General features: G+C 47.9%; 1 protein-coding gene across 4 annotated transcripts in view; it reads left to right on the forward strand.

Moving 5' to 3' along the window:
• The window catches only part of ERF (ETS2 repressor factor), a 39,434-nt gene extending 18,375 nt beyond the window's left edge, over positions 1 to 21,059 (forward strand). For 2 of the 4 annotated variants that reach the window (XM_058195004.1, XM_058195003.1), the window contains exons 2-4: positions 11,602 to 11,836; positions 14,552 to 14,667; positions 16,922 to 21,059. In XM_058195004.1, coding sequence (XP_058050987.1) covers positions 11,602 to 11,836; positions 14,552 to 14,667; positions 16,922 to 18,156 — 1,586 coding nt within the window. In that variant the 3' untranslated portion in view covers positions 18,157 to 21,059. Of the gene's footprint in view, positions 1 to 11,036; positions 11,306 to 11,345; positions 11,435 to 11,601; positions 11,837 to 14,551; positions 14,668 to 16,921 lie in introns of those variants that run through there. The other 2 variants (XM_058195002.1, XM_058195005.1) reach the window with 2 other exon arrangements.
• The last annotated feature ends 5,059 nt before the right edge of the window (positions 21,060 to 26,118 follow it).

Here is a 26,118-nt window from a genome sequence, read left to right on the forward strand (position 1 = left end):
GGGAGTGTGAGTTGATGGAAAAGGGGGCACACAAAACAGTTGTCTGGTAGATTGTGTGGTGTGAGGTTTTCTTTCTTTTCTTTTCTTTTTGCCTCCCACCCTTCAGCAAGCTGCAAGCAGAAACTCTGCTGTGGGTTCCTTTTGGCCTGTGTGAAGCCCCCCACCCCCTTTGCTGGGAGGCAAGAGAATGGTGTGCTTGTGTGTGTGTGTGTGTGTGTGTGTATCTTTAAGACGGCTGTTGGCATTGGGGAGTGATGTAATATTAAGGGTTTTTTTTTTTTCCTTTCTAAAGCTGGGATTGAATTCCAGCCCTTTTAGCTTCTGGCTCGGGGGATTAGTCACAGGGGTGGTGTGGTTTAGAGTGTGTTAAGGAGGGGGGCATGATTTAAAGAGACACTAACGCGATTTCAAGTTCTCTATTTCTCCCCCCCCCCTTTTTTTTTTTTTGGTGTGTTTGTGTGTCGTTTTTTTTTATTTTTGTCTGGCTGCGCACATTGTCTTCCAGGAAATCCTCAGCAAATAATGAGGATCCAAAATTAGACTTTCATTCCTTGGGAAAAACGAATCCTTGCAGAACTGGCTTTGAAGGTAGCAAACCAGACAGAACCAAGAGGTGGGGGGGGGAAGAAGGGGGAGAGAGAAGGAAAGTATCTTTAAGATGGAGTCCCCTTTCAGCTGAGGTTTTGAAATTTAAAATATATATATGTTATTTTATATATATATATATTAAAACTCTGGCACGAGTGCGCGCTGTTTTGAGCCCACAGACACTCAAGCTCCCACACAGGCCTTCGGCTCTCAGTGGAAAATATGAACTGCCGGGCAGAGAGCCTGCTGTAAAAAAACAAAAAGGAAAAAAGTTGGATTTCGGGATTGGAAACACTCACCGCATTGTGTGGCGCGAGGCCGCGTAGACTGTGCTCACCAAAGGGGGGAGGGCTTGTTACTCTCGGCCCCTCCACTTAGTTAACTTGGAAGGTTGGGCATCCCATCTCGGGATAGGATTGGAGCTGGCCTGCTCCCCTCCCTGGAGGTGTGTGGCCCATAGGAAGCCCTTTACACAGTGTTGTTGGGAAGAGTAATGGTTGGCGGGATGACGGGGACCCCTGAAAGATGGAAAGGAGTTGGGAGATGGCAGTGATTGGATCCTTGGCTCTCCTACACGAGGTCTTATGTGCCAGTCCATATATATATACATATACATACATACATACATATATACATATATATATATATAGGTCTTTGGTTGTTCGGGTTTTCTCCCGTGTAAAATTGGAAGTGTCTTGGCGACGTTTCGACGAAGTCTCATTCGTCATCTTCAGGCTTCAGCTTCATGCTTCTGGGAGCAAAACCCGAACAACCAAAGACCTATATACAAACACCCGTGAAAACCTCAGAAAACAAATATATATACACACACACACACACACACACACACATACATACATATATTTTCTGAGGTTTTCACGGGTATTTGTATGTAGGTCTTTGGTTATTCGGGTTTTCTCCCGCGTAAAATTGGAAGAGTCTTGGCGACGTTTCGACGAAGTCTCATTCGTCATCTTCAGGCTTCAGCTTCGTGCTTCTGCAATCGTGCTTCTGTAATCACACATTGCTCCCAGAAGCACGAAGCTGAAGCCTGAAGATGACGAATGAGACTTCGTCGAAACGTTGCCAAGACACTTCCAATTTTACGTGGGAGGAAACCCGAAAAACCAAAGACCTACATACACACACACACACACACACACACACACACACACACACACACACACACAACTACCCACAAGTCCTCATGTAGGAGAACTAAGGATCTGATCACTCCCCCTCCCCATCTTTTTAGGGTCCAAGTCTGGGACCCCAAAAAGATGGGAAAAAGAGCAATCAGATCCGTAGTTCTCCTACATGAGGACTTGTGGGTAATTTTTTGGGAGGGAACCAGAGCCCTCCCCCCCCAAAAAAAAAAATTGGGGAAGGGGACATGGCAGCGATTGGTTCCTTGACTTTCCCACACAAAAGACTTATTGAGTGGGTTAATGGCTAAGGAGACTGGGACCCCCCAAAAGAGGAGGAAGGGGAGATGACAGTGAGCTCTCCTACATTAAGGTTCGTTAAGAGGTTAATAGTGGGGGAGACTGGGACCCCCAAGAGATGCAGAGGGGGAGACAGCAGCCATTGGACACTTGGCTGTCCTGCACCAGCTCTTGTTGAGTCGATACTTGTTGCGGAATCTGGAACCCACCCCCAAATAGGAAGGTGGAGATGGTACCAAGGAGATCCTTGGCACGTGCATGTTCTTTCTCGTCCCCCCCCCCACCCTTTCCCAGAACTCAGAAGAAGACCCTGATCCATAGTTGTGTGGGTGGTACAAGACCTGTCACGGCCTCTGTGGTAGAGCCTCCTGGTTGTCTCGTCTTTTTCCTCCCCACGCCCTGGCGCTGGTCTGGGGTTGGTTTGTGCCAGGCCTGGGGGCAATGCCAGCCAACAGACGGTGGTGCGTTGTGTGTGTGTGTGTGGTTTTTTTTTTGTACCTCCTCCTCCCTCTGGGCTTGGCAAAGACGGTGGCTGAGTTGGTGGAGATACGCTGGCAATGGCGTGGGAGGTGTGGCGGAGGGAATCTGAGGGAATATTCTGCAGGCTCCCTCTATTCTACCTCAGAGGTGGGAACAAACAGTATCCCACCCAAGTTTTTTTGGGAAGGGATGCTGCTGTGGGTGTGTGCTTGTGTGTGGGGTGAAGGGTAGGATTCTCTAGGGCAGAGGAGGTTTTTTTTTAGTGTGACAGGCTGCTACTGTGTGCTCCGGGCTTCCTCATTCAGATTGCCAAGATATCAACAACAACAACAACAATAATAATAATAATAATCACCTGCAGAAGGCCACCTTACTGGGATCTGCTCGCATAATTCGCTGATACATCACGCAGTCCGAAACGCTTGGGAAGTGTTCGACTAGTGATCTGTGATACGAAATCCAGCATGTGTAGACTGTCATTTTGTGTAAATAAAATAATTAATAATAATAATAATAATATGAGAAGTGACTATGAGAGCACAACTTTATGACGATGATGATTTCTTTCAAAGGTTGGCTGCATAAAGTCATTTTTTTTCTCTCCTTCTGGAAGGTTATATATATATTGCTTCCGCCTGATAGCATTAAGGGAACTGAGATACTGGAAAAGGGTAGCTTCTTGATTCTCCCAAAGGTGTTTTTTTGAAAAGACAATTGGACTTTCTTTTGTTTTGTTTTTTCTTGGAAAAGGTTTCGCTTCTCTTCCGAGAAGCTTCTTCAGTTCTGAGTTGACTTCTGTCTCGCTCGGAACTGAAGAAGCTTCTCGGATGAGAAGCGAAACATCTTCCAAGGAAAAACATAGAAGTCCGGTTTGCTTTTTTTTTTTCTTTCAAAAAACACCTTTGGGATAACCATGACCTGGATGACTTGAGGATCTTCATAGACACGTGGCTGTTGACTGGTTAAGAGGATTGTGAAGCAGGGGAAAAGAAATGAGGCCTCGCCCAACGCCCTCCCTCCTGGTTAGCCGGAAGAACAGGGAGATGTAGGTATCCTTCTGGATAGCTGCCCCTGAGCGAGAACCTCAGAGCAGGCCAGGCCTGGGAGATCCACGGATCGAGCAGGATTTTGGAAAAGGCTGACTGGTTTAGTGACACAATCAATGGATCAATCGGAATAGAGCTGGAAGGGACCTTGGAGGTCTTCTAGTCCAGCCCCCTACTCAAGCAGGAGACACCATACCATACCATTCCGGACAAGTGGTTGTTGAGGCTCTTCTTAAAAACCTCCAGTGATAAAGCACCCTCAACTTATGGAGGCGAGCTGTTCCACTGGTTAATTGTCCTCACTGTTAGGAAGTTTCTCCTTGGTTCTTGGTTGGTCCCATCCCCTTTTTTCCATCCATTGCTTTTTTTGTCCTGCCTTGCTTTTGAGAAGAAGTGGATCCCCTCTTCTTTGTGGCAGCCCCTCAAATGCTGGAATACTGCTATCGTGTCACCCCTGGTCTTCCTTTTCTCTAGACCAGGGGTCTCCAACCTTGGCAACTTTAAGACTTGTGGACTTCAACTCCCAGAATTCCTCAGACAGCGAAGCTGGCTGAGGAATTCTGGGAGTTGAAATCCACATGTCTTAAAGTTGCCAAGGTTGGAGATCCCTGCTCTAGACTACCCGAACCCAATTCCTGCAATGTTTTAGTCTCCAGGCCTTCAGTCATCATAGTCACTCTTAACTGCACTTTTTCCAAAGTCTCGACTTCTGTTTTGTAATGTGGTGACCAGAACTGGAGGCAGTATTCCATGTGTGGCCTTCCTAAGGCTTTGTAGAACAGCCTTCTTCCATCTCTGACTCCCTAAAGGTTTTGGGAATGCAAACCTTGGGGAAAAACGAGTTCCAATGGTTATGGAAGCTGCCAATTTTAGGACAGTTGGACAAGCTTTCTGTTTGGCCCCGAGGAACCCCTGCCACTGGCCAAGCGTCCAGATGTTTCATTTCAAATGACGTAAGTGTGTAAAGTGGCAAGTTTATGCTGTCTTTGCCATTTCTTCCTTCTCTCGATGAGAAAGGTTTTCCTGAATTGATAATCAGATGGGTCTATCCCACACTGAAGAGATGGATAAATAGGCCCCATTCGGTGCTTTCCTCCCTGCATCTCCCATTCGGAGTTTGTATTCAGCCGGTTCAGGCCAGTTCGAGCGAACCGGTAGCAGCAACTGTAGGTGGCCCGCCTGCTCCGGCGTAATGCCGTCCTATTTAGCTACGTTTTTGAGGCCGGGCGTGTGCGCGGGAGGCTGGGCGCAGGCGCAGAAAGTGCGCAAAGCATGCGTGCGCGCGGGGCGAACCAGTGGTAAGAATATGTGAAAGCCGCCACTGCTCCCATTTATAAGGTATACATTGGACCAACATTCACATGAGTCCGCCCAACCCAGGGGTCTGCAAACTTGGCTCTTTTAAGACTTGTGGACTTTACTGGCTGAGGAACTCTGGGAGTTGAAGTCCACAAGTCTTAAAAGAGCCAAGTCTGCAGAGCCCTGGCCCAACCCATCCACTGTTTTCTCATAATGTGGGGAGCAACATTTCTCCTCCCGGCTGAGCAAAAAAATTTTTTTGGTGAGCCAATCAATAAAAGAAGCAGACATGGAAACAGAATAATCGCCTTCCCACTGGACCACACCAAGGCCCTTCCTGGACCATGTGTCTCCTGGGACGGCTGAGGAGTGTTTACAAGTGTGGTCTTCCAAGCCCAGAAGCGGAATGAAGTTTTCCAGTCCCAAAATAGTTTTGTTTTGTCTCGGACACCTCATTTTGCTTTCCATGTGCTGGGGATTATTCAGGCCAAACTTCATCCCGCTTGAGGTCAGTTCTGTCTTTTTAAAGTTTTGGCCCACCAAAATCTACCTTGTTCCCCCCCCCCCAAATAAGACATCCCCTGATAATAAGCCTAATCGGGCTTTTGAGCGCATGGCGATAAGGCAAAGCGCTTATTTCAGGGTTCCAAAAAATATTAAAACGGGGTCTGGTTTTCGGGGAAACACTGCACTTGTCTTTTGTGGTTTTCCCATCGTTGTGGCCTGTGCGACCCAAACCTCCAGATGTGATCCTGCAGGGATTAAAAAAAAAAGAGTTTTTAAAGGGTTTAGAGATCTCTCGTGGGTCTTAATATTCTGTTGAGCATTGAGCCCTGTTGCGAATAACTCCAGAAGTCTTGAAGCCAAATATATACATCTATGTATAGAATCCTTTCCTATTTTTGCATGCATTCTGGTCATGCACAAGACCTGTCACATATCCTAAAAAAGACATTGTGGCCATCTTCCATTTCTGAGGAAAGGCCAGAAAGAGCGCGTGGGGGATCCTTTTGCCTTTGTTTTCGTTTTTTGAGGTATATAAAAAAACCCAGAGCTAGTGATGGGACGCCGAGCGCTGGCTGGACTTAACATGGCGATACATCCCGGTTTGCTTTTGCCCACGATGTCTTCAAGAAGAATCCCTAGCAAACGGGCCTCTGTGGCTCAGACTGGTAAGACAGTCTGTTATTAACAGCAGCTGCCTGCAATTACTGCAGGTTCAAGCCCCACCAGGCCCAAGGTTGACTCAGCCTTCCATCCTTTATAAGGTAGGTAAAATGAGGACCCAGATTGTTGGGGGCAATAAGTTGACTTTGTATATAATATACAAATGGATGAAGACTTGCTTGACATAGTGTAAGCCGCCCTGAGTCTTCGGAGAAGGGCGGGATATAAATGCAAATAAAAACAACAACAACAACGGTGCTTCGTGGGAGAGACGCAGTGTTGGAAGCTCAGCTTGTTGAATGCACTTAGTTGGCCTGGAAGCAGGGAAGCCCCACCAGGACCCAGGACCGAAAACGTTCTCTTTTGGCCCGGCAAAAAAGTTGTACTGGGCCAGGGGTCTGCAAACTTGGTTCTTTTAAGACTTGTGGACTTCAACTCCCAGGAATTGAAGTCCACAAGTCTTAAAAGTGAAGTCCACAAGTCCACAAGTCTTAAAAGAACCAAGTTTGCAGACCCCTGGCCTGGGCCTAACAACCCCCCCCCCCCAACCTCCTGATGGACGATGTCCCGGGTGCAGGTGATAACAAAAGTGCCCTATGCTTTCAGTTCAATGAGTGGGGGGTGGGGGGCTTGTCTTGGGATGTCCATGCAGTGGAATGCCATGATTGTCCCAGTCACATGAGAATGATGGAGGGAGGGGCAGCCTGTTACACCCCGGGGAAGACGGGCGGGCGTCCCCGTCATTTGGATGGTAGTGGAAGACCGGAGGAGCACCAGTATCTGGTAGCACCAGCCTGAGAACAGTAATCCATTCAACTGGGGCTGGGCAGCTGATGTCACGGTCTCTCCCGCTACCACCACCCCTTCTTCCCGCTGCCTTGCTAATTAGTAAGAACAGTGTGTGTGTGTAAGTGCGTATGAGAGAGAGAGAGAGAGAGGTTGTCTCAGATGATGGAGGAACAGCAGAGTTCACTGTTCTTTTTTTTCTCCTTCTCTTTCTCATCCTCTTGTTCCCGCAACCGGGCAGATGAAGAGGGTCTGAAAGTAAGCCTTAGAGCCATGGATTGGGCGGGCAGCTTCCTACTCTCAACACTGCCTCTTCCGGGAAGCTTCGGTGGGCCCCCCCACCCGACTCACGTGTTGCTTTTTTGTGCTTTGCAACCTCCCGGGAGGGGGGCGCACTCCGAGCGGGGAGCAAACTTCCCACGCCAGCCAGCCAGCCCCTGCGGGGGTCTGAGGAGGCGGTTGTCCCCACGTCCAGCACGTCTTCCTCTTCCTCCTCCTCTTTATGTCGGGGGAGGGGGGTTTGGAAGACAGCTCAGTTTGTGGGGTGCTCGGTGGCTGTCGCTCCTGGGGTGCTGCCCAGTTCGTGCTGTCTCTCTTTTCGTGCTTCCTCCGGTTTTATTTTTAGCTGTTGCCTCCCTTGCCGTTGCCTGTTGCTTGGAGACTGGTGCTGTGCCTCTGTGTGTGTGTGTGTTTGTGCATGGGGGGGATTGTGTGTGTGTGTGAGAAAGAGAGACAGAGAGAGTACTGGGAGGGGGGGACTTTTTAGGTCCTCCAGTGCCAAGAAGCAAGGAAAAAGGGAAGGATGCTGAATTGCATTTGTAAGGGTGGTTGTGGGGGGGGGGAGAAAGCGCTCCATTTGGCCCGAGTGCAACTCTTCCCTTGGTGGGCGTGGGGAGGGGGGGAAGATGCAGTTGAGGCATGCCAGCCCCCCCAGGTTGCAGTTTGTGGGATTGGCTCTCGCCTTCCCACCCTTCGCTCAAGATGACATCACCATCCTAATGGCTCAGTCTTACGCTGATGCCCTTGAACTGGCGCCCTGCGTCCCTGGCCTCCATTACAGGGGCCTGAATTATTGATGGGCTCAGAGCGCCTGGGGTTTGGGAAATGGGAAACCACAGCGCCCCCTCCCCCTCCTTCCCCACTCCTACTCCCCCCTCTCCCTCCCTCCCCCCCCCCAAGCTCTGACACACTCCTTGAAGGCATTGGGCACAAGCTCAGCAATTTCAGCCAAGGAGAAATAAAAGCATTGAGGGTTGGATCTCTCCTTGGCCACAAGCAGGCTGAGTTCAGACAACACCCACTCAGCCAGAGTTTCCCTCCCACGGTGGAGATACATGCACCAGATGGGAAAGCCCTGTTATTCGGTCTGGGTGAGCAGAACACACCCGGGTTTTGTGCGACTTGTACCGGGCGATGCTTAAAAGGTTCCCGGAAAATGGGAGAAAAAAATGTGTACAGGTATTTCCTGGGCTTAACGACCACCGTTGAGGCCCAAATGTGTATGGCTTAAGCGAGAGGACAGTTCTCAAGTGAGTTTTGCCCCCATTGTATGCCTTTTCTCGCTACAGGGAAGTGAACTTGCGTTGCTAAGCAAGACGTGGGTCAAATCTGCCCCGTTGTACGACCGTTCTCGCCGCCGTTGGGAAGCGAGTAGCAACGTTGCTAAGTGAACCTGGCTTCCCCTTCGGTTTTGCTTGTCGTAAGGTCGCAAAGTGGGGATCATAACGTTTCCGGCACACTGCCTGCAACCGTCATAAATATGAGCCAGGTGTCAAGCATCTAAATTTTTGATTGCATGACCCTGGGTTGAATGTTACTAAGCGTGAAAAACGGTCAGAGATCAATTTTTTTTTTCAGTGCTGAAGCACAACCTGGAATGGTCACTAAACGAACGGTTGTAATTCAAGGACTACTTGCATACAGTATAAGGCAGGGGTGACTTGTGGACTTCAACTCCCAGAATTCCTCAGCCAGCTTTGCTTTGCTGGCTGAGGGATTCTGGGAGTTGGAAGTCCACAAGTCTTAAAGTTGCCATGGTTGGAAACCCCTGGTATAAGGTTTATACCAATCTTGAAAAGGGGGATTTGAGGCCCAGATTTTCAGTTCCAAGAGTTGGGCCCCCTTCACAGTCCAGCAACCAAACTTTGGGCACTTGGCAACGTGACTTAAATTTATAACCGTTTCCAGTCGTCAACTTCCGGACCTCCGAACCTTTCGCCGCGAGCTTAAAACTCACTTATTCATCTGCGCTGGACTGGGTTAGTTTTTTTTTAAGTCTATGGGTTTTAATGGGTTTTTATTTTAAATTTTTAATTGTGGCCAATTTAATAAGTTTTTTAATTGTCTTTATTGTGTATTGTGTATTTTTTACCTGGCTGTGAACCGCCCTGAGTCCTTCGGGAGAAGGGCGGTATACAAATTTAAATAATAAATAAATAAATAAAATAAATAGCAGCGCGGCTGTATTGTACGGTGGTTTCGCCAAAGCAAACCATTGGTTCGTTTAACAACCTCAGTGTTTGCTTTACAGCCGCTACGAAAACAGCTGTATATCGAAGACTGCCTGTACGACACAATATTTTAAAGCCTTTTACCCAGGTTTAAGCAAAAGCAGGCTTGTTATTTTACACTTCAGTGTAATCGATGCAACCTCTGTGGTCTACCTAGCAAAAAGCTGTGCTACAAGGAAGCGCTACTTTGATCATTTACTATCACAACTTAAGTGGCTTCGCAGGGGTGTTTTGTAGAAAGTCAGACTGTCCTGGCAATTCTTTCGGAGAGAAGTACGGATAGTCCTCGACTTAACAATAGTTCGCTTAGTGGCCTTTTAGAGTTACGGCGGCCCGGAAAAAAGTGACACGATCATTTTTCACACCGGCAACCGATGCAACATGTTTCACGTGAGTCAAAATGCAAGATTTGCTTGGCAATTGGCTCGTATTTATGGCGGTTGCATTATCCCCGGGTCACATGATCTTCTTTTTGCAAAGTCCAGGGGGGAAGACCGATTCGCTTAACAGCCGTGTTAACTAACTTTATCAACTGCAGGGATTCACTTGGACACAGTGGCAAGAAAAGTGGTCAAACGGAACGAAACTCACTTTAACAAACGTCTTGCTTAGCAAACGTCAAATGGTGGGCTCCACTGCGGTCGTAAGTCAAGGACTCCCTGTATATTGTGATGCTGGCCGGGGAATTCTGGGCGTTGGACGTTCCCACGTCTTTAAAAGGGTTGAGAAACGTCTTAGAGCGAATGGGTCTCTAGGGGGTCAAAAATCTGGATATCATGGCTGCGTCCATCGGCTGGGAGACTGGCTTTTTTTGGGGGGGAGGTGTGTGTGTGTTGAGTTAGATTGGTCCGACCAGACCTGTTGAGACCCGAGACCCAGCCAGCTGGGAAGGGGACCCTCCTTCTCCTTCTCCCCAAATGGCTCAGAAAGGCCAACTTCCCACTTCCCTCCTCGCCTCTCAAAGGAAAGAGAGCCAGCATTTCTGACTGCTGTGCTGGAAAGGTTGTTTATGAAACAATGGGAGAGCCCCCCCCCCACCTCGCCCATCTTGAGAAGTCCCGACGGCAGTCTTTATTTGTGACTTCCTGTTTGGAGGGGGATGGATGGACGGACGGACGGACGGACGGAGGGGCCTTGCGTGAAAACTTTTTCCAGAGGAGGGGGCTGAAACACTTGCAAGATGTAGTAACACCCACCCACCCCTGCTTATCCCGTTCGTTTCTTCCCCGGGTTTGTGGGGTGGGGGATTCCGATGACCCTCTGAGATCTTCCACAGCCCTGGGTCTTATCCGGGGCCTTTGTTGGGGAAGCTTGATCTTGATGGCGGCCGTGGCGGCTTCTCTGCCCCCTCCCCTCGCCAGGAATGCTTGCAGCATCGTCGGGCTCCGCTGTTGACTGGGAAAAAAGGAAGCCTTGTCTTGAAGTTGCTGACCTCAGCTGCGAACCATTCCCCCGTTCTGCCCTCCCCAAGCGTGCTGCCCGGGGAGAACATGGCACAAAGGCGCTCCGGCCAGCCGCCCACCCACCCACCCCCGCCACTTCTAAACACACCCGATGCTTGCTTGTCCAGGCCGTAATGGGGGCAAGACTCTTTCCTGGGGCTGGGGGGCGTTTTCAAGACCTTCTCCTTCGCCCCCTCCCGCTGCCAATTCCACCCCTGGCGCCCTCGAGCGCCCTTTGGTTCCCGCGGGGGTGTGGTGGTGGTGGTGGTGGTGCTTCTGGGTGGGACGTGCAAAGTTGGGCACCAAGTTCTGGGCATCAATCTGGTTGGGATGCTACCCTCGTCCTCCAGGGAGGGAGGCGGCTAGCCTTAAAAGCTGGCTGCTCTTGCCCTCCCACGCTTGGAGGGCCCAGCCTGGAAGTCGCGAGGCGGCTTGGCTGCCCTCCCAGCCTCCTGGCTGCAGAGGGGGAGAGGCGGCGACGGTGGCGGCGGCAGCAGCCGGTTTCCTGTTTTCCCTCCCCTGGCACACTGGGGAGGGGGTGGGTGGGTGGCTAAAATCCACATGCTGCTACAGCAGCCATTGCATCGGGGTGGGGGTGAGGGGGTGGGTGGCTTTGAGCCACCCAGGGCTCCTGCCAACGTGCCCTGATCAGATGCCGCCAGAGGATCTGAGTATGGGAATTGCCAGCACTTCACTTCTAACTCTTTTATGCTGGGAGGGGGCGAATGAGCGGCGGCGGGTGGGGGAGTGGATGTTCTTGGCCGTCCTATTCTGGAAACTGCGCAGCGCCTCTGCCTTCCCAGACCGAGCTGGCTAACGCTGCCTTTCTGCTTGCCAGGGTTTGCCTTCCCGGATTGGGCCTACAAGCCCGAGTCGAGTCCCGGCTCCCGTCAGATCCAACTCTGGCATTTTATCCTGGAGCTGTTGCGCAAGGAAGAATATCATGACGTCATCGCCTGGCAAGGGGATTACGGCGAGTTTGTCATCAAGGACCCCGATGAAGTAGCCCGGTTGTGGGGGGTGAGGAAATGCAAACCTCAGATGAACTACGACAAGCTGAGCCGGGCCTTGAGGTGAGAGGCCGGGCAGAGAAAGGTGGTGGAGAAATTCCAGGAATTTGGAACGCGGGGAGGTTGGGGGGTGGGTGGGGGTTATCACCTGGTTTGAGAGCCCAACAGGGAATGGTGGGAAAGAAAGGCTGCAAAATTCAGCCAGTGGGGCTCTCCAGCTTTTTAAAAAGGGTTTAGAAACATGTGCATACATACATCTCACATTCACAGGTGCGCACATGCCAAGCCGCCCAGCCCCTTCTCTCGCGAAATATGGAAAACTTTGCAACTGCTCGTTTTGCGGTGCTCCGATGCAAAACCAATTGGGGAAAGGGGTTTTTTGTTGTTGTTTTTTTGCAAGAGAGAAAAAAACTTTTTTGCAGTGGGAAAATCTGGAATTTTTAAGGGCCGTTTTATTCCACTTGTTCCCAAGCAGCATTATCGCTATCTGAATAAGGTGATTACGATTCACCTCTTCTCTCGTTTTTTTTTTTTTTTAAATGAGGCCTTTCAAACAAGATAGATGAGAAATTGAGCTAAACCACTGTTCAGTGCAAGGCTTGGCAGGAGTTTGCTTTCAGTTCAAGGGCTAATTCAGCGGAGACCAGTTATTCAGTTTGTTAAGCTGCTGGTTTAGTTTGCTGGCTTACTTTATAAATTTTCCATCCCGTTTATTATTTGAAAGTTGGAAAGCCGAGGGAGCTGCACCTGTACTGCATTCACAAACGTCTCTCGTATAGCTTGGAAAAGAATCCTACCTGAAAAAGTGGCATACAGGTTGTCCTCGACTTAGAGCAGTTCACTTAGTGACCGTACTGAGTTATGGCGGCACTAAAAAAAAGTGACTTCTGATGGTTTTTCAGAGTTACAACCTTTGCAGCATTTTTGTCCTGTGATCAGAATTCAGATGCTTGGCATCTGCTTCATACTTACGACCCTTGTTGTGTTCCAAAGTCATGTGATTTTTTATTTTTTATTTTTTTGCAACAAGGTCAGGAGTTAATGGGGGAAACCGGGTTGCTAACTAATCAACCGCAGTAATTCGCTTCACTTTGTAACTTTGGCCGCTAAACAAATTGATTGTCGGGTGAGGACTGCCTGTTTAGGGGCCTCCTAGCCCAATTCAACAGCTATTGACTGAAGATTTTGTGCCATTCCATTAAAAAAAAATAATGAATTGATTCGGATTGGAAGCTACATGACGCAAACAAACATCAGCTTACGGGCACCGATCAAACCCCATAACCAGAGGCTTAGAAAAGGCAGATTTGGCCCCAAGGCTAATACCATAATTGGGTTAGGCTGGTTTCCCATCCTTACATAACACACAGTTGTTCCTATGCAAAGTTTGTGGGCTAGTGGCTATTTAGAAAGGCTGTGATCAAATCCCTTTGCAGTCACAAAGGCGCCGAGCATGTTTCTCCCCATGTGAGCAGATGCTGCTTCACACTTGCTGAAGCTGTGACACTTTTCCTTTCGGGGCCTTGCAGACACCCACAGACTCCCGAGTTGGGTTTTTATGGTGGGGGAGAAGTGGGATTAGTGAGTCACTGACCCTCTCTTCCTCCTCCTCCTCCTCTTCCTCTTTTCTTTTGTTCCTTCCTCTTTTCCTTCCTTTTCCTTTTCCTCCCCCTCCCCCTCTTTTCCTTCATTCCTCCTCCTCTTTTCCTTCGTTCCTTCCTCTTCTGCTCCTCCCCCTCTTTTCCTTCATTCCTCCTCCACCTCTTCCTCTTTTCCTTCCTCCTCCTCTTCCTTTCCTCCCCTCCCCTCTTTTCCGTCATTCCTCCTCCTCCTCCTCTTTTCCTCCCCTCCTTCTCTTCCTTTTCCTCCCCCTCCCCCTCCTTTCCTTCATTCCTTCCTCCTCTTTTCCTCCCCTCCTTTTCTTTCTTTCCTTCCTCCTCCTCTTCCTCTTCCCTCCCCTCTTTTCCTTCATTCCTCCTTTTCCTCCGCCTCGTCCTCTTTTCCTCCTCTTTTCTCCTTCTTTTCCTCCCCATCTTTTCCTTCCTTCCTTCCTTCGCCTTCCTTTTCCTCCCCTCCTTTCCTTCATTCCTTCCTCCTCCCCTCTTCCTCTTTTCCTCCCTTCCTTTTCCTTCTTTCCTTCCTCCTCCTCCTTTTCCTCCCCTCGTCCTCTTTTCCTCCTCTTTTCTCCTTCTTTCCTCCCCATCTTTTCCTTCCTTCCTTCTTTCATCTTCCTTTTCCTCCCCTCCTTTCCTTCATTCCTTCCTCTTTTCCTTCCTCCTCCCTCTTCCTCTTTTCCTCCCCTCCTTTTCCTTCTTTCCTTCCTCCTCCTCTTTTCCTCCTCCTCCTCCTCCTCTTTTCCCTCTTTTCTCCTTCTTTTCCTCCCCATCTTTTCCTTCCTTCCTTCGCCTTCCTTTTCCTCCCCTCCTTTCCTTCATTCCTTCCTCCTCCTCTTCCTCTTTCCTCCCTTCCTTTTCCTTCTTTCCTTCCTCCTCCTCCTTTTCCTCCCCTCGTCCTCTTTTCCTCCTCTTTTCTCCTTCTTTTCCTCCCCATCTTTTCCTTCCTTCCTTCTTTCATCTTCCTTTTCCTCCCTCCCCTCCTTTCCTTCATTCCTTCCTCTTTCCTTCCTCCCCCTCTTCCTCTTTTCCTCCCCCTCCTTTTCCTTCTTTCCTTCCTCCTCCTCTTTTCCTCCCCCTCGTCCTCTTTTCCCTCCTCTTTTCTCCTTCTTTTCCTCCTCCATCTTTTCCTTCCTTCCTCCTCTTCCTCCTCCCAATCCTGCAGGTATTACTACAACAAGCGGATCCTGCACAAGACCAAAGGCAAACGTTTCACCTACAAGTTCAACTTTAACAAATTGGTGTTGGTCAACTACCCCTTCATCGACATGGGCATGGCAGGTAAGCACAGTGGGAGGACTTGCAGAGCCTTTGGGCAACCTTCCCTCTGATCTCCAGCAGACCTTCTCGAACCCATGGCGAGGCAGTCAAGGAAACTGAAGTTTAAAGCATTTAGTTCTCCTGGAAAAACAAGCAAACTCCACACACCCTCGAATGGAAACACTTGCATCTACGTCTTGGTGGCTCTATTGGGTGTGCCCCAAAGGAAGGAGAAAAAAAAAGAGGTTCAAAGGTCTTATTTTAGTTACGGAAAAGTATATCGACCTATAAGGAAGATAATTTTCCCATCAAATAATTTAACTTTGGAATGGGAGTGTCTCTGTAGATGTGCTGGAAATATAGTGTATAGCTAAAGGGTTTTTGTTTTGTTTTTTTAATGTGGAGGTGGAATTTCAGATTAAATTCTGAGTTTTCTTTTTGGGGGAGGGGTGATTGGTCCCAGGGAAAAACGACCCATTTAGGAAAAGTAGAATAGAATAGAATAGAATAGAATAGAATAGAATAGAATAGAATTTTTTATTGGCCAAGTGTGATTGGACACACAAGGAATTTGTCTTGGTGCAGATGCTCTCAGTGTACATAAAAGAAAAGATACCTTCATCAAGGTACAACGTTTACCACACAAATGATGGTCATAGGGTACAATTTAACACTTAATGATAATCATAGGGTACAAATAAGCAATCAGGAACAATCAATATCAATATAAATCATAAGGATTACCAGCAACAAAGTTACAGTCACAGTCTGTAAGTGGACTTACAGTACCAAGTGGAAAGAGATTGGTGATGGGAATGATGAGAAGATTAATAGTAGTGCAGATTTAGTAAATAGTTTGACAGTGTTGAGGGAATTATTTATTTAGCAGAGTGATGGCCTTCGGGAAAAAACTGTTCTTGTGTCTAGTTGTTCTGGTGTGCAGTGCTCTGTAGCGTTGTTTTGAGGGTAGGAGTTGAAACAGTTTATGTCCAGGATGCGAGGGATCTGTAAATATTTTCACGGCCCTCTTCTTGATTCGTGCAGTATACAGGTCCTCAATGGAAGGCAGGTTGGTAGCAATTATTTTTTCTGCAGTTCTAATTATCCTTTGATAATTTGTCTTGTTGGCTTGCAGAGCCAAACCAGGCAGTTATAGAGGTGCAAATGACAGACTAATAATTCCTCTGTAGAACTGGATCAGCAGCTTCTTGGGCAGTTTGAGCTTTCTGAGTATATATTTGCCCAGGAAGAATACAGTGCAGGATGGGGCCAGTTCAAAAGATCTCTGGCAAGGTTGTCCAAGCTTGGCAATGTTAAGATCTTCCAACTGTAGAATTGGAAGTCCAAAGGTCTTAAAAGTTGCCAAGCTTGGATACCCCTGATCTAGGGTGACATGGATGAGAGGTTATCATGTCTGGGGATGTAGGAGAAGGTACAGCAGTACCTGGAGACGGAGTGAAAAAGGGGGAGGGGTCAGCCTAGAATCATGATGGCGAACCTATGGCATGTGTGCCACAGGTGGCACACGGATGTTGTGACCCAGGCTCAAGTAGGTACAACCTAGCTCCGTAGGCTGCTGACGGACCACAACAGCGGAGCCATATCTGTGGGCACATGAGCGTTGTCCTAGCTCTGCTCCAGCGCACATGCGCGCCCTGGCCAGATGATTTTCGGGCCTTCTGGGCCCACCGGAAGTTGGGAAACGGGCCGTTTCTGGCCTCCGGGGAGGGGAAGGCCATTTTTGCCCTCCCCAGACTCCCAAGAAAGCTTCTAGAGCTTGGGGAGGGCAAAAAACAGGCCTACCATGCCATCGGTGTCAAAAGCATGAGGAGCACGGGTATGTGTGTGTGTGTTACGCGCGCATGCATGGGGGATGGGGCACATTGAATTATGGGGGGGCACGTACGTGTGTGACCACCCCCCCATTCTCCCCCCACTTTTGGCACGCGACGGCAAAAAGGTTAGCCATCCCTGGCCTAGAATACCTACATAACCATAAGCAGACCAAATCCAATTCCTTTTGAGTGCTGTTAACTCTTATACCGGCAGCAAAGGAGACACATGCGTCCACATGATTAGCAATAAATCCGTTTAATTTCACACGTGGACCTGAGCGCTTTGACAAATGGGATAGATATCGAACAGGTCACTGGTCTTGTGAAGGCTTCCTTGGCTTGAATCTGTTCAGCTGGGCTTTGGGGACGGGTTTAGGCCTTGTAATCCTCGGTTGTTGTAATGCTGATTTCCCTCGTTTGCTTTCCCCTCTCCCTCGTAGGTGGGGCCGTGCCCCAAAGTGCTCCACCTGTGCCCTCGGGTGGGTCACACTTCCGCTTCCCCGCTTCCACTCCATCTGATGTCTTGTCACCGGCCGAGGATCTGCGTTCGCCTGGGGTCTTCTCCGCCGTGGCTCGCCGCCTCGCTCGGGGCTCGGTCAGTGACTGCAGCGACGGCACCTCGGCCAATTCGGAAGTGGAGGAGACGTTGGCCGAAGAGCAGCGACGTGGCGGAGGAGGAGAGGCGGGTGGATTCCGTGGGCCCCCCCTGCCCAGCCATCCACGTTTGACCCACGACGCCCTCTTTAGAATCTATCCTCGCCCGCGGGTTCCTGAGCCTCTCAGCCCCTTCCCCGTGTCCCCCATGGCTGGGCCTGCTGCTCTCCTGCCCCCCCAGCTGTCCCCTGCACTTCCCCTCACCCCCACTCACATAAATTACACTCCCTCACCCACCCTCAGCCCCATGTATCCCAGCGGCTCCCACTTCTCCTTCAACCCTGAGGACATGAAGCGCTACCTCCAAGCTCACACCCAGAGTGTGTACAACTACCATCTCAGCCCCAGGGCCTTCCTCCACTACCCCAACATTATCATCCCGCAACCCCAGCGGTTGGAGAAACCACCTCTTCCCCCTCCGCCCCCACAAGCTGAGGAGCCCCCCAGCCCTTTCAAATTCAAGCTGCAGCCGCCACCATTGGGGCGCCGCAACCGTGACAAACAGCCTGCGCTGGCTTCAGCTGTGCCCCCAGGAGACTCCAGCGGTGGCCTTCTCACTGCCGCCTCCTCCTCCTCCTCCTCCTCCTCCTCTTCTGCAGCTGCTCCGGAGACCCTCGTCCCCCAGATCAAAGTGGAACCCATCTCGGAGGGAGAGTCTGAGGAAGATCTCACCGTGGAAGTCACTGATATCAGTGAGGATGACGAGGAGGTCTTTAAGGCTCCTTCGGCCCCCCTGGAGAAGATTGAAAACGGGGAGACTTCAGAGACTTCAGCCTTGGCGCCCCCCGTTTCTCGGGCCGGGGAGAGCGGCAAATGCATTCCCCTCAAATTACGCTTCAAACGCCGCTGGAGTGAGGATCAGCGGTTGGAAGCCGGTGCGACGGCCGACGAAACAGACGACAAGAAAGTGAAGGGCGAGGAGGACGCCGGTGGTCACGGGGACTCGGTGGGAGGCCGGCGGATCAGCACGGAGCTGCAGCAGGCCACAGCTGAACTGACCCTGGAGAATCGGGACTGCTAAACAGGACATGCAGCTCTCCCTCCCTCCGGACAAATGGACCGATGATGGGGTGGGTGGGCTGACTTTGCTGCCTTAACTCAGAGATTATCTTTCTATTTTCCTTTCTCCTTCTTTCCTTCCTTCCTTCCTTGGCCTGGAACTCTGTACATGCTCTTCTCCTCCTTTGAAAGCCAGAAAAAAAAATGTAGGGGGCAGGGGAAGTTTTTACTTGTCTATATGCATATATAAATCTAAATCTAAATCTATATATTATATATATGTAAAACCTCTTTGCAGGGGTGGGGGGGATTTCTAAAAATTAATATGCCAGGTTTGTTTTTAAGGGTTCTCTTTTCTCTTCCCCTCCCCCCACCTCATACACTATAAGCCTCAGGACCTTTTTAATTAAGATTGCCCCCCCAATACGGTGTAGTTTGAAAAAAAAAAAAAGCATTCAGGAGGGGGAGCTTTGTAGAGTAGTCTTATGAAAGCCACCACTCTACTATTTTCCTCGTCCTCACACTCCACAAACTTGCAATTCGCAATCTTAAGCACAATACACTTTTTAATCCCTCAGTGGATCAAAAAGAGAGTTAGCCATATGTTCTCTTCTGTCCCTCTTAACCCCTTCCCGTGCGCCTTTGGCGTTTAGCCATGCTGGCCACACCGCCACGGAAATTGTCTTCGGCCGCCACCGACTCCTGCAGCCAAGAAACGGGAGTTGAGCACGTTGCCCCTAGAGTTTGGATACCTTTTTTACCTTTTATATAGGAACTACATTAAATATTTTATAGGCTGCCCAAGAATCCCTCTTCGCTCAAGGCAACCTAGGCGAGCCAAAAGGATAGACACGCCTGCTGTCGATGGTTAGCGGGGGACCATCGAGGCATCCTTCTTGTAGAACTCTTTTGTTGTTGCGTCTTCTTAATCTAGAATAACTGAAGGGGATCCCATGCGTTTTCGGGGCTTGCTACCCCCCGTGGATGGTTGAGGGTGTGACTTTGCAACACGTCCATCCTCGCCACCAGTGGCAAAAGAGGCATTTTCTGTCTTAGCTTTGCCAAACCCACCAAAGACTTCCCTTTATAAGGATACTTTAGGACAGGGGTCTCCAACCTTGGTCCCTTTAAGACTTGTGGACTTCAACTCCCAGAGTCCCTCAGCCAGCAAAGCTGGCTGAGGAACTCTGGGAGTTGAAGTCCACAAGTCTTAAAGGGACCAAGGTTGGAGACCCCTGCTTTTAGGAAACCATGCAAAACAAGGATAGGCTTGGGGCCTAGCTCAGGCTTATCCAGCCTGGAGGCCGCATACACTCCTGGAGAGCTATTAATGTGGCTGCGCAAGATTGTAAACTTTTTTAACATGTGATGTATATCCATTATATAGTCCTCCGTTTACCGACGCAATTGAGCTCCAAATTTCCGGTTGCTAAGCGAGACAAATTATGAAGTGAGCCTTGCTTGGTTCGCTTAAACAATGGCCGGGATAGTCGATAAAACAACGGTAGTTTTGCCCCGGTTTACAACTTTTCGTGAGACAGTTCAGTGACTCATGAAGTTGTTAAGTGAAACATGCGGTCGTTAAGAGAATCCAGCTCCGCCCACCGTGTTTGCTTGTTGGAAGCCAGCTGGGAAGGTCATAAATGACATGACACACACACACACCCAGCCAATTTGACCAAAATCAGTTGGCATGTGTCCGAATTTTGATCACGTGACCATGGGGACGCTGCAACGGTCGTAAGTGTGAAAAATCGGTCACAGAGTCACTTTTTTCAGTGCCGTTGTAACTTTGAACGGCCATTAAACAAATGGTTATAAGTCAAGGACTACCTGTATGTATGTTACATGCCACCCAGGATAATTCCAGAACCAGTTTGGTCTAGTGGTTAAGGCGACAAGCTTAGAAAGCAGGAGGCCGGGAGTTCAAGTCCCGGCTTAGCCATGAAAGCCAGCTGGGTGACCGTGGACGGTTCCCTTGCCTCTTGGCCCACCTCACAGGGTTGTTGTGAGGAAATAGGAGGAGGAAGGTGTGTTTTGAATATGTTCTCACCGCCTTGAGTTACTTGTAAAAAAAAACAATAAAGGCAGGATACAAATAAATAAAAATTTTTTAAAAAATCCTCTTCACTCAGTGTTGCCCAGGAAAGGGGGGGACCCCCTCGGCCATTTAACCTCATTAGGTTTGGGAATTAAGGGTGGGTGGGTGACATATTTGAAGAGTTTTTTTAAGTGCCTGTTGAAATGCTGTTTCCAAGGGAACCTAAGCAGGGAGTGGACATTCCTTTTTTCCCTCTCTGTCTGCACAACTCTTGTCCCTGAAAAAGCCGGCTCTTCCTTTCTTGGTGCCCCCCATCCCTCCTAGCAACTTCAGAAATTAAGACACTCTTTCCCTCCCATCTTGTTAAACAATTCCACCTTTTTTTTTTGCAAGGGAATATTTGTGGGGTGGGATGTGTGTGTCAAAAAAAAGAGAGAGAGATACGCTGCAGGATGGGACGGTGCCTTAGAACAGAAAAACATTTGGGAATCTTGCAATGGTTGTGCTCCAAATCCTTAGGGATGTATTTGCCTTGCTCTCCACTCTGTTAGGATCAGAGATTATTCAGTTCCCCCAAAGAGAGAGGTTTGCATGTAGACGACTCTTCCCCATCCCCACCCCAAAAAAAGCTGGTATATGGGATGCTGCCATGAATCCAAAGGCAGGATCTGGATTTGTAATCTCCTTGTGAGATCAATATAAAGCAGTAATGTGCTTGAGGGTTGTTTTATATATATATATGTATATATACATATATATAATATGCATATATATATATAGCCTTATTCAGATTCTTGTACATATCAAAGGTAATGGGGTGTCGTTCATTTTAAGAATGTAAAAAAAAATATATGAAACCAATAAAGGGTTTTGAGATTTCATAACCTGGTGGTCCATTATGAATTTTGGAATATTGGTGTGATAAATATGTACGGTTTGTGGGAAGCAGAGATACCTTGGTGCACTGGGGAAGAAAGTTTGAGCACATACAGTGGTCCTCGACATGCGACCACTATTAGACCCAGAATTTCCATTAACAGCAAGATAGTTGTTAAGTGGGTTTTGCCACCATTACTAAGTGAATCGCTGCAGTCGGGTTACTAAGTAAATCCGGCTTCCCGCATTGACTTCGCTTGTCAGAATCCAGCTGTAAAGAGGGTTACATGACCCTGGGACAACCATCATAAACACATGCCAGTTGGCAAGTATACTAAATTTGATCACATGCCCATAGGTATGCTGCAATAGTCACAAGTGGGGAAAACTGGTCATAAGTCCCTCTTTTTACAGTATCATTGCAGCTTCGAGCAGTCACTGAACGGTTGTAAGTTGAGGACTGTGTTTGGGTAATTAAAGCTCTTTGCTAAAGTAGGCGTGGCTAAATTTCTGTTGTAGGGGGTGAGTTCAAGATCCTGAGCTGCTTCAGCAATCTTGACTGCTCTTAATTACTTCCCTTTTGGGATAACAAAAAGTTTTGACTGTAAATTTATAGGGCCTTGATGGCGAACCTATGACACGCGTGCCACAAGTGGCACACGGAGCCATATCAGGTGGGCACACACGAGCATTGCCCTAGCTCAGCTCCAGCGCACATGCGTGTGCTGGCCAGCTGATTTTTGGGCCTTCTGGGCCCACCAGAAGTCAGGAAAAATTCTGGTGGGCCCAGAAGTTTCCCGACATTTCTGGCCTCCACAGGGAGTGGGGGGAGGCTGTTTTTGCCCTCCCCAGGCTCCAAGGAAGCCTCTGGAGCCTGAGGAGGGCGAAAAACAGGCCTACTGGGCCCACCATGCCATTGTGTGCCAAAAGCGGGGGGAACGCGAGGAGGGGTCACACGTGCATGCACGGGGGAACGGGGCACACTGAATTATGGGTGGGGGCATGCACGTGTGCGACCCACCCCCGCACGACCCCCGCTTTGGCACGCGACAACCAAAAGGTTAGCCATCCTGCTATAGCTGCTCTGGTTTTTTTTCCTTACTCTGATTTCTTAGCTTGATAATGGATGTTAGTCACTTTATTTATTTATTTATTTATTTATTTGCATTTATATCCCGCCCTTCTCCGAAGACTCAGGGTGGCTTACACTATGTTAGCAATAGTCTTCATTCTATTTGTATATTTATATACAAAGTCAACTTATTGCCCCCAACAATCTGGGTCCTCATTTTACCTACCTTATAAAGGATGGAAGGCTGAGTCAACCTTGGGCCTGGTGGGACTAGAACCTGCATTAATTGCAAGCAGCTGCTATTAATAACAGACTGTCTTACCAGTCTGAGCCACAGAGGCCCATTATTTATATATGGAATTATATATGGAAACGTCTGTCAAGTTTCTGTTCTGCCTAAGAAAACCCATAGGAGAGGATAATTCTGGTTCTGAAGCTTTTGAGAAATACACACACAACAATAGGATAGCTGTAAAGTTGTGGAACATGGCCTTAGCTGCAGAATTAGATTTTTTTGGAGAATCTCGGGGGATATTTTTTTTCTTTTTAAAAAACACATACAAATCTTAACGTTTAGATTGGGCCAACTACTACTTCCTGCAAGCTTGAAAACCACAAACTGTTGGAAAGAGAGGGCAGAAATAAAGAGCTGCTATTACTCCTTTCTTTTGCTACAACTCATAAACTATTAAGAGTAAATATGAAATTAAGCAAACTCAAAAACACCCAGCTGTTAAAAATGTGGATCGCTCGATGTGGACATTTAAAAAAAAAAAGCTTTTAAACAAAAAGGGATGTGTTTGTTTTAAGGAAGTTAATGCTTTGGGGTTGGTTTTTTAAAAAAAATAATTTTTGTTTTATAAAGCTTGTATTAGAATTCTGGAGTGATGACCAACACCACACAATCGCCCCTTAAAATTGTTCCGTGTACCACAGTATTGTGCTCTCTTCCAGAAATACTGGTTTGTGTTGAAGGTCTGTTTTCCGCTGGAGGTATTTCTTCTCTTCATCCATTCCACTTCAAGACTGTAAATCAACCAATCAAAATTGGTCTTCAAAATTGGACAACCGTTTGACTGAGGTGGTATAAGGCTCCTTTCCTGAGCAAGGGGTTGGATTAGAAGACCTCCGATGTCCCTTCCGGCACTGATTCTGCTGGAGCAGGAGACCCTGTATCATTTCAAAAAGGCTTTGTGAAAACCTTCAGTGATGGCACATCCACAACTTCTGAAGGCAAGTTGTTCCATTGGTTGATTATTTTTTTTAATTGAATTTATATCCCGCCCTTCTCCGAAGACTCAGGGCGGCTTACATTGTGTAAGGCAATAGTCTCATCCATTTTGTATATTATATACAAAGTCAACTTATTGCCCCCAACAATCTGGGTCCTCATTTTACCTACCTTATAAAGGATGGAAGGCTGAGTCAACCTTGGGCCTGGTGGGACTTGAACCTGCAGTAATTGTAATTGCAGGCAGCTGTGTTAATAACAGACTGCATTAGCCTGTTGAGCCACAAGAGGCCCATGATTGCTCTAACCGTTAGGAAACTTCTCCATGGTTCTAGTGGAGATTCTCAATCATCCGGATCATGGTTGTCCCAAAGGTGCTTTTTTCAAGAGGCAACTGGACTTTCTGGTTTTCCTTTGAAGATGTTTCGCTTCTCCTCCAAAGAAGCTGCTTCAGCTCTGGCTGGATGGTAGGGAATGGGAGTTCTAGGTTTGTTTCTCTCTCTCTCTCCTTGGTTAGTTTCCAACCATTGTTTCTTGTCTTTGCCTGTTGATGCTTCAGAAAGTAGTTTAACCCCCTCATCTTTGTAGGAGCTCCTCAAACAGTGGTGAAATCCAATTTTTTTTTTTTTACTACCGGTTCTGTGGACGTGGCTTGGTGGGCGTGATGTGGTTTGGTGGGCATGGCAGGGAAAGGATACTGCAAAATCTCCATTCCCTACCCACTCTGGAGCCAGCCAGAGATGGTATTTGCCAGTTCTCCGAACTGCTCAAAATTTCTGCTACCGGTTCTCCAGAACCTGTCACAGCCTGTTCAATTTTACCCCGTCCTCAAATATTGGAACAGCGCTATCATGTCCCCCCTCGTCCTTCTTTTCATTAGACTAGACCTAACTTTGACAATTCCCAGAATTCCCCAGCCAACTATGGGTATCATTGGCATTCTTTCTACTTTGCCCTGTGCTTGGAACGAGATGTGAATCCTCTCCATCCCAAATATCTAAGCAAAATACCGGGGAGCGATAAGAATCCTTAGAAGGCGACAGATTGGGAAGGGTTACCTATGGAATACCTATTCTAGGTGCAGTTCCCTTTTCAAATCTATCTTTGGGACAAACCTGTCCTACAGGTAACCCTCGACTTATGACTACAAATGGAACCAGAATTTCTAATGGACCACAAATGGAACCAGAGTTGCTAATAGGTAAGACAGTTGTTAAGTGAGCTGCACTCAATTTTATGGGGGTTTTTTTTGCCCTGGTTATTGACTTTAAATAGTTTTAATTTATAATATGACATACAAAGAGAATACAAAAGCAAATATTAGAGAAATTGGGAAAGGAAAAAGGGAAGTGGATAGTGGGAGAAAGCAAGGGGGAGAAGAAAGCATTGACTTCTGACTCTTTTGGTGCAGTAAAATAAGGCATTAAGATCTACCCTCAACTTTTTACCTTTTTCATAATAATAGAAACTAGCCGTCTCTATAACAACAAATCTATCTAACCGGTAAAACCTAAAATCAAAAGTTTCAGTTTTTTTCCCACCTCAAGCACAAAGTCCAGAAGTGGTTTCCAAGTAGAAATGAAGGTATTTGTATTTTTTCTGAAGCTCTGTTTCGGAGGCTTTCAGAGGCAGAAAAAAGTTTTTTCTGACTTTCAGAGGCCGACAAAAAAAAAGCAAGGCACGGAACTCGCAACCAAGGAACCTGTTGCTAAAATTCACCTCTGGGAACAGCTGATTTGGGGGTATTCCGGGAGACCGATCCACCTGCCAATCAGCTTTTTTCTTATTTTCCTCCCCAAAAACTCAGGTGCGTCTTATACTCCGAAAAATACGATAATTGAACATTTGTTCTTACCTTGCTGTATTTAAGAATGTAACCCCTTTGGGGCAAGGAACTGTTCATCTAATTTCTTGGTAGAAGGCACTTCTATTAAAAGTCCAATTTTTCCAACCCCATAAACACTCCATTACATGGAATAATTCCATGGCCAAGAGGCTGAGAATCTGGGGTGGGTATTTAGACATGACTGGTTCACTGTTCTACAATTATTATGGAAGTCTTCAGAAATTCCCCGGGGGACTTTTTCTCTTAGTCAGCTGGTGGTGCCACAAGCTCTTCTCTTCCTTGTTCTTGCCTTTCTTGAAAGATTATCTGCCAGCCCGGCTGAAATTCACGATTCCAGGAACTGCAGCCTTCCTACATGCATATTGGAAATGGGAGAAACGGGGGGGGGGGGGGTTGGTTTAGAATAGAGAACAATTGTTTAGCTGTCTGAAGCTTAAAATTTGGACTTAGAAAATAGGATTGTTTGCCAGATTCCGATCTCTTTTTGGACAGATTGTACCAGGGGTGAAATGTAAAATTTATTACTACCAGTTCTGTGGGTGTGGCTTGGTGGTGGTGGTGGGATAATATGACTGGGTGGGCGCAGCCAACTTTTTTTTTTTTTTTACTTTTAAAAGCATTTTTTCTACAACCTCTTCAGCTGAAGAAAAAAGGCTTTTAAAAGGCTCCTCTGACGATCCCAGCTGAGTTGCCTGGAGGACTTCAATTCCCAGAAAGCTTTGCTGGCTGGGGAATTTCTGGAAGTTGAAGTCCTCCAGGCTTAAAGTTGCCAAGGTTGGAGACCCCTGCTTTAAATAGCATGTGCAATTCTAATACATTCTATTATTGCAATATTACTATTGCAATGCAATTCTAATAATTATTCTAATAATTCTACAGTTAATATTAGACTTACAGCAGATCGTTTACAGAATGTTT

This window comes from Ahaetulla prasina, chromosome 10, assembly GCF_028640845.1.
Source record: "Ahaetulla prasina isolate Xishuangbanna chromosome 10, ASM2864084v1, whole genome shotgun sequence".
In the NCBI taxonomy this organism is placed as follows: domain Eukaryota; kingdom Metazoa; phylum Chordata; class Lepidosauria; order Squamata; family Colubridae; genus Ahaetulla; species Ahaetulla prasina.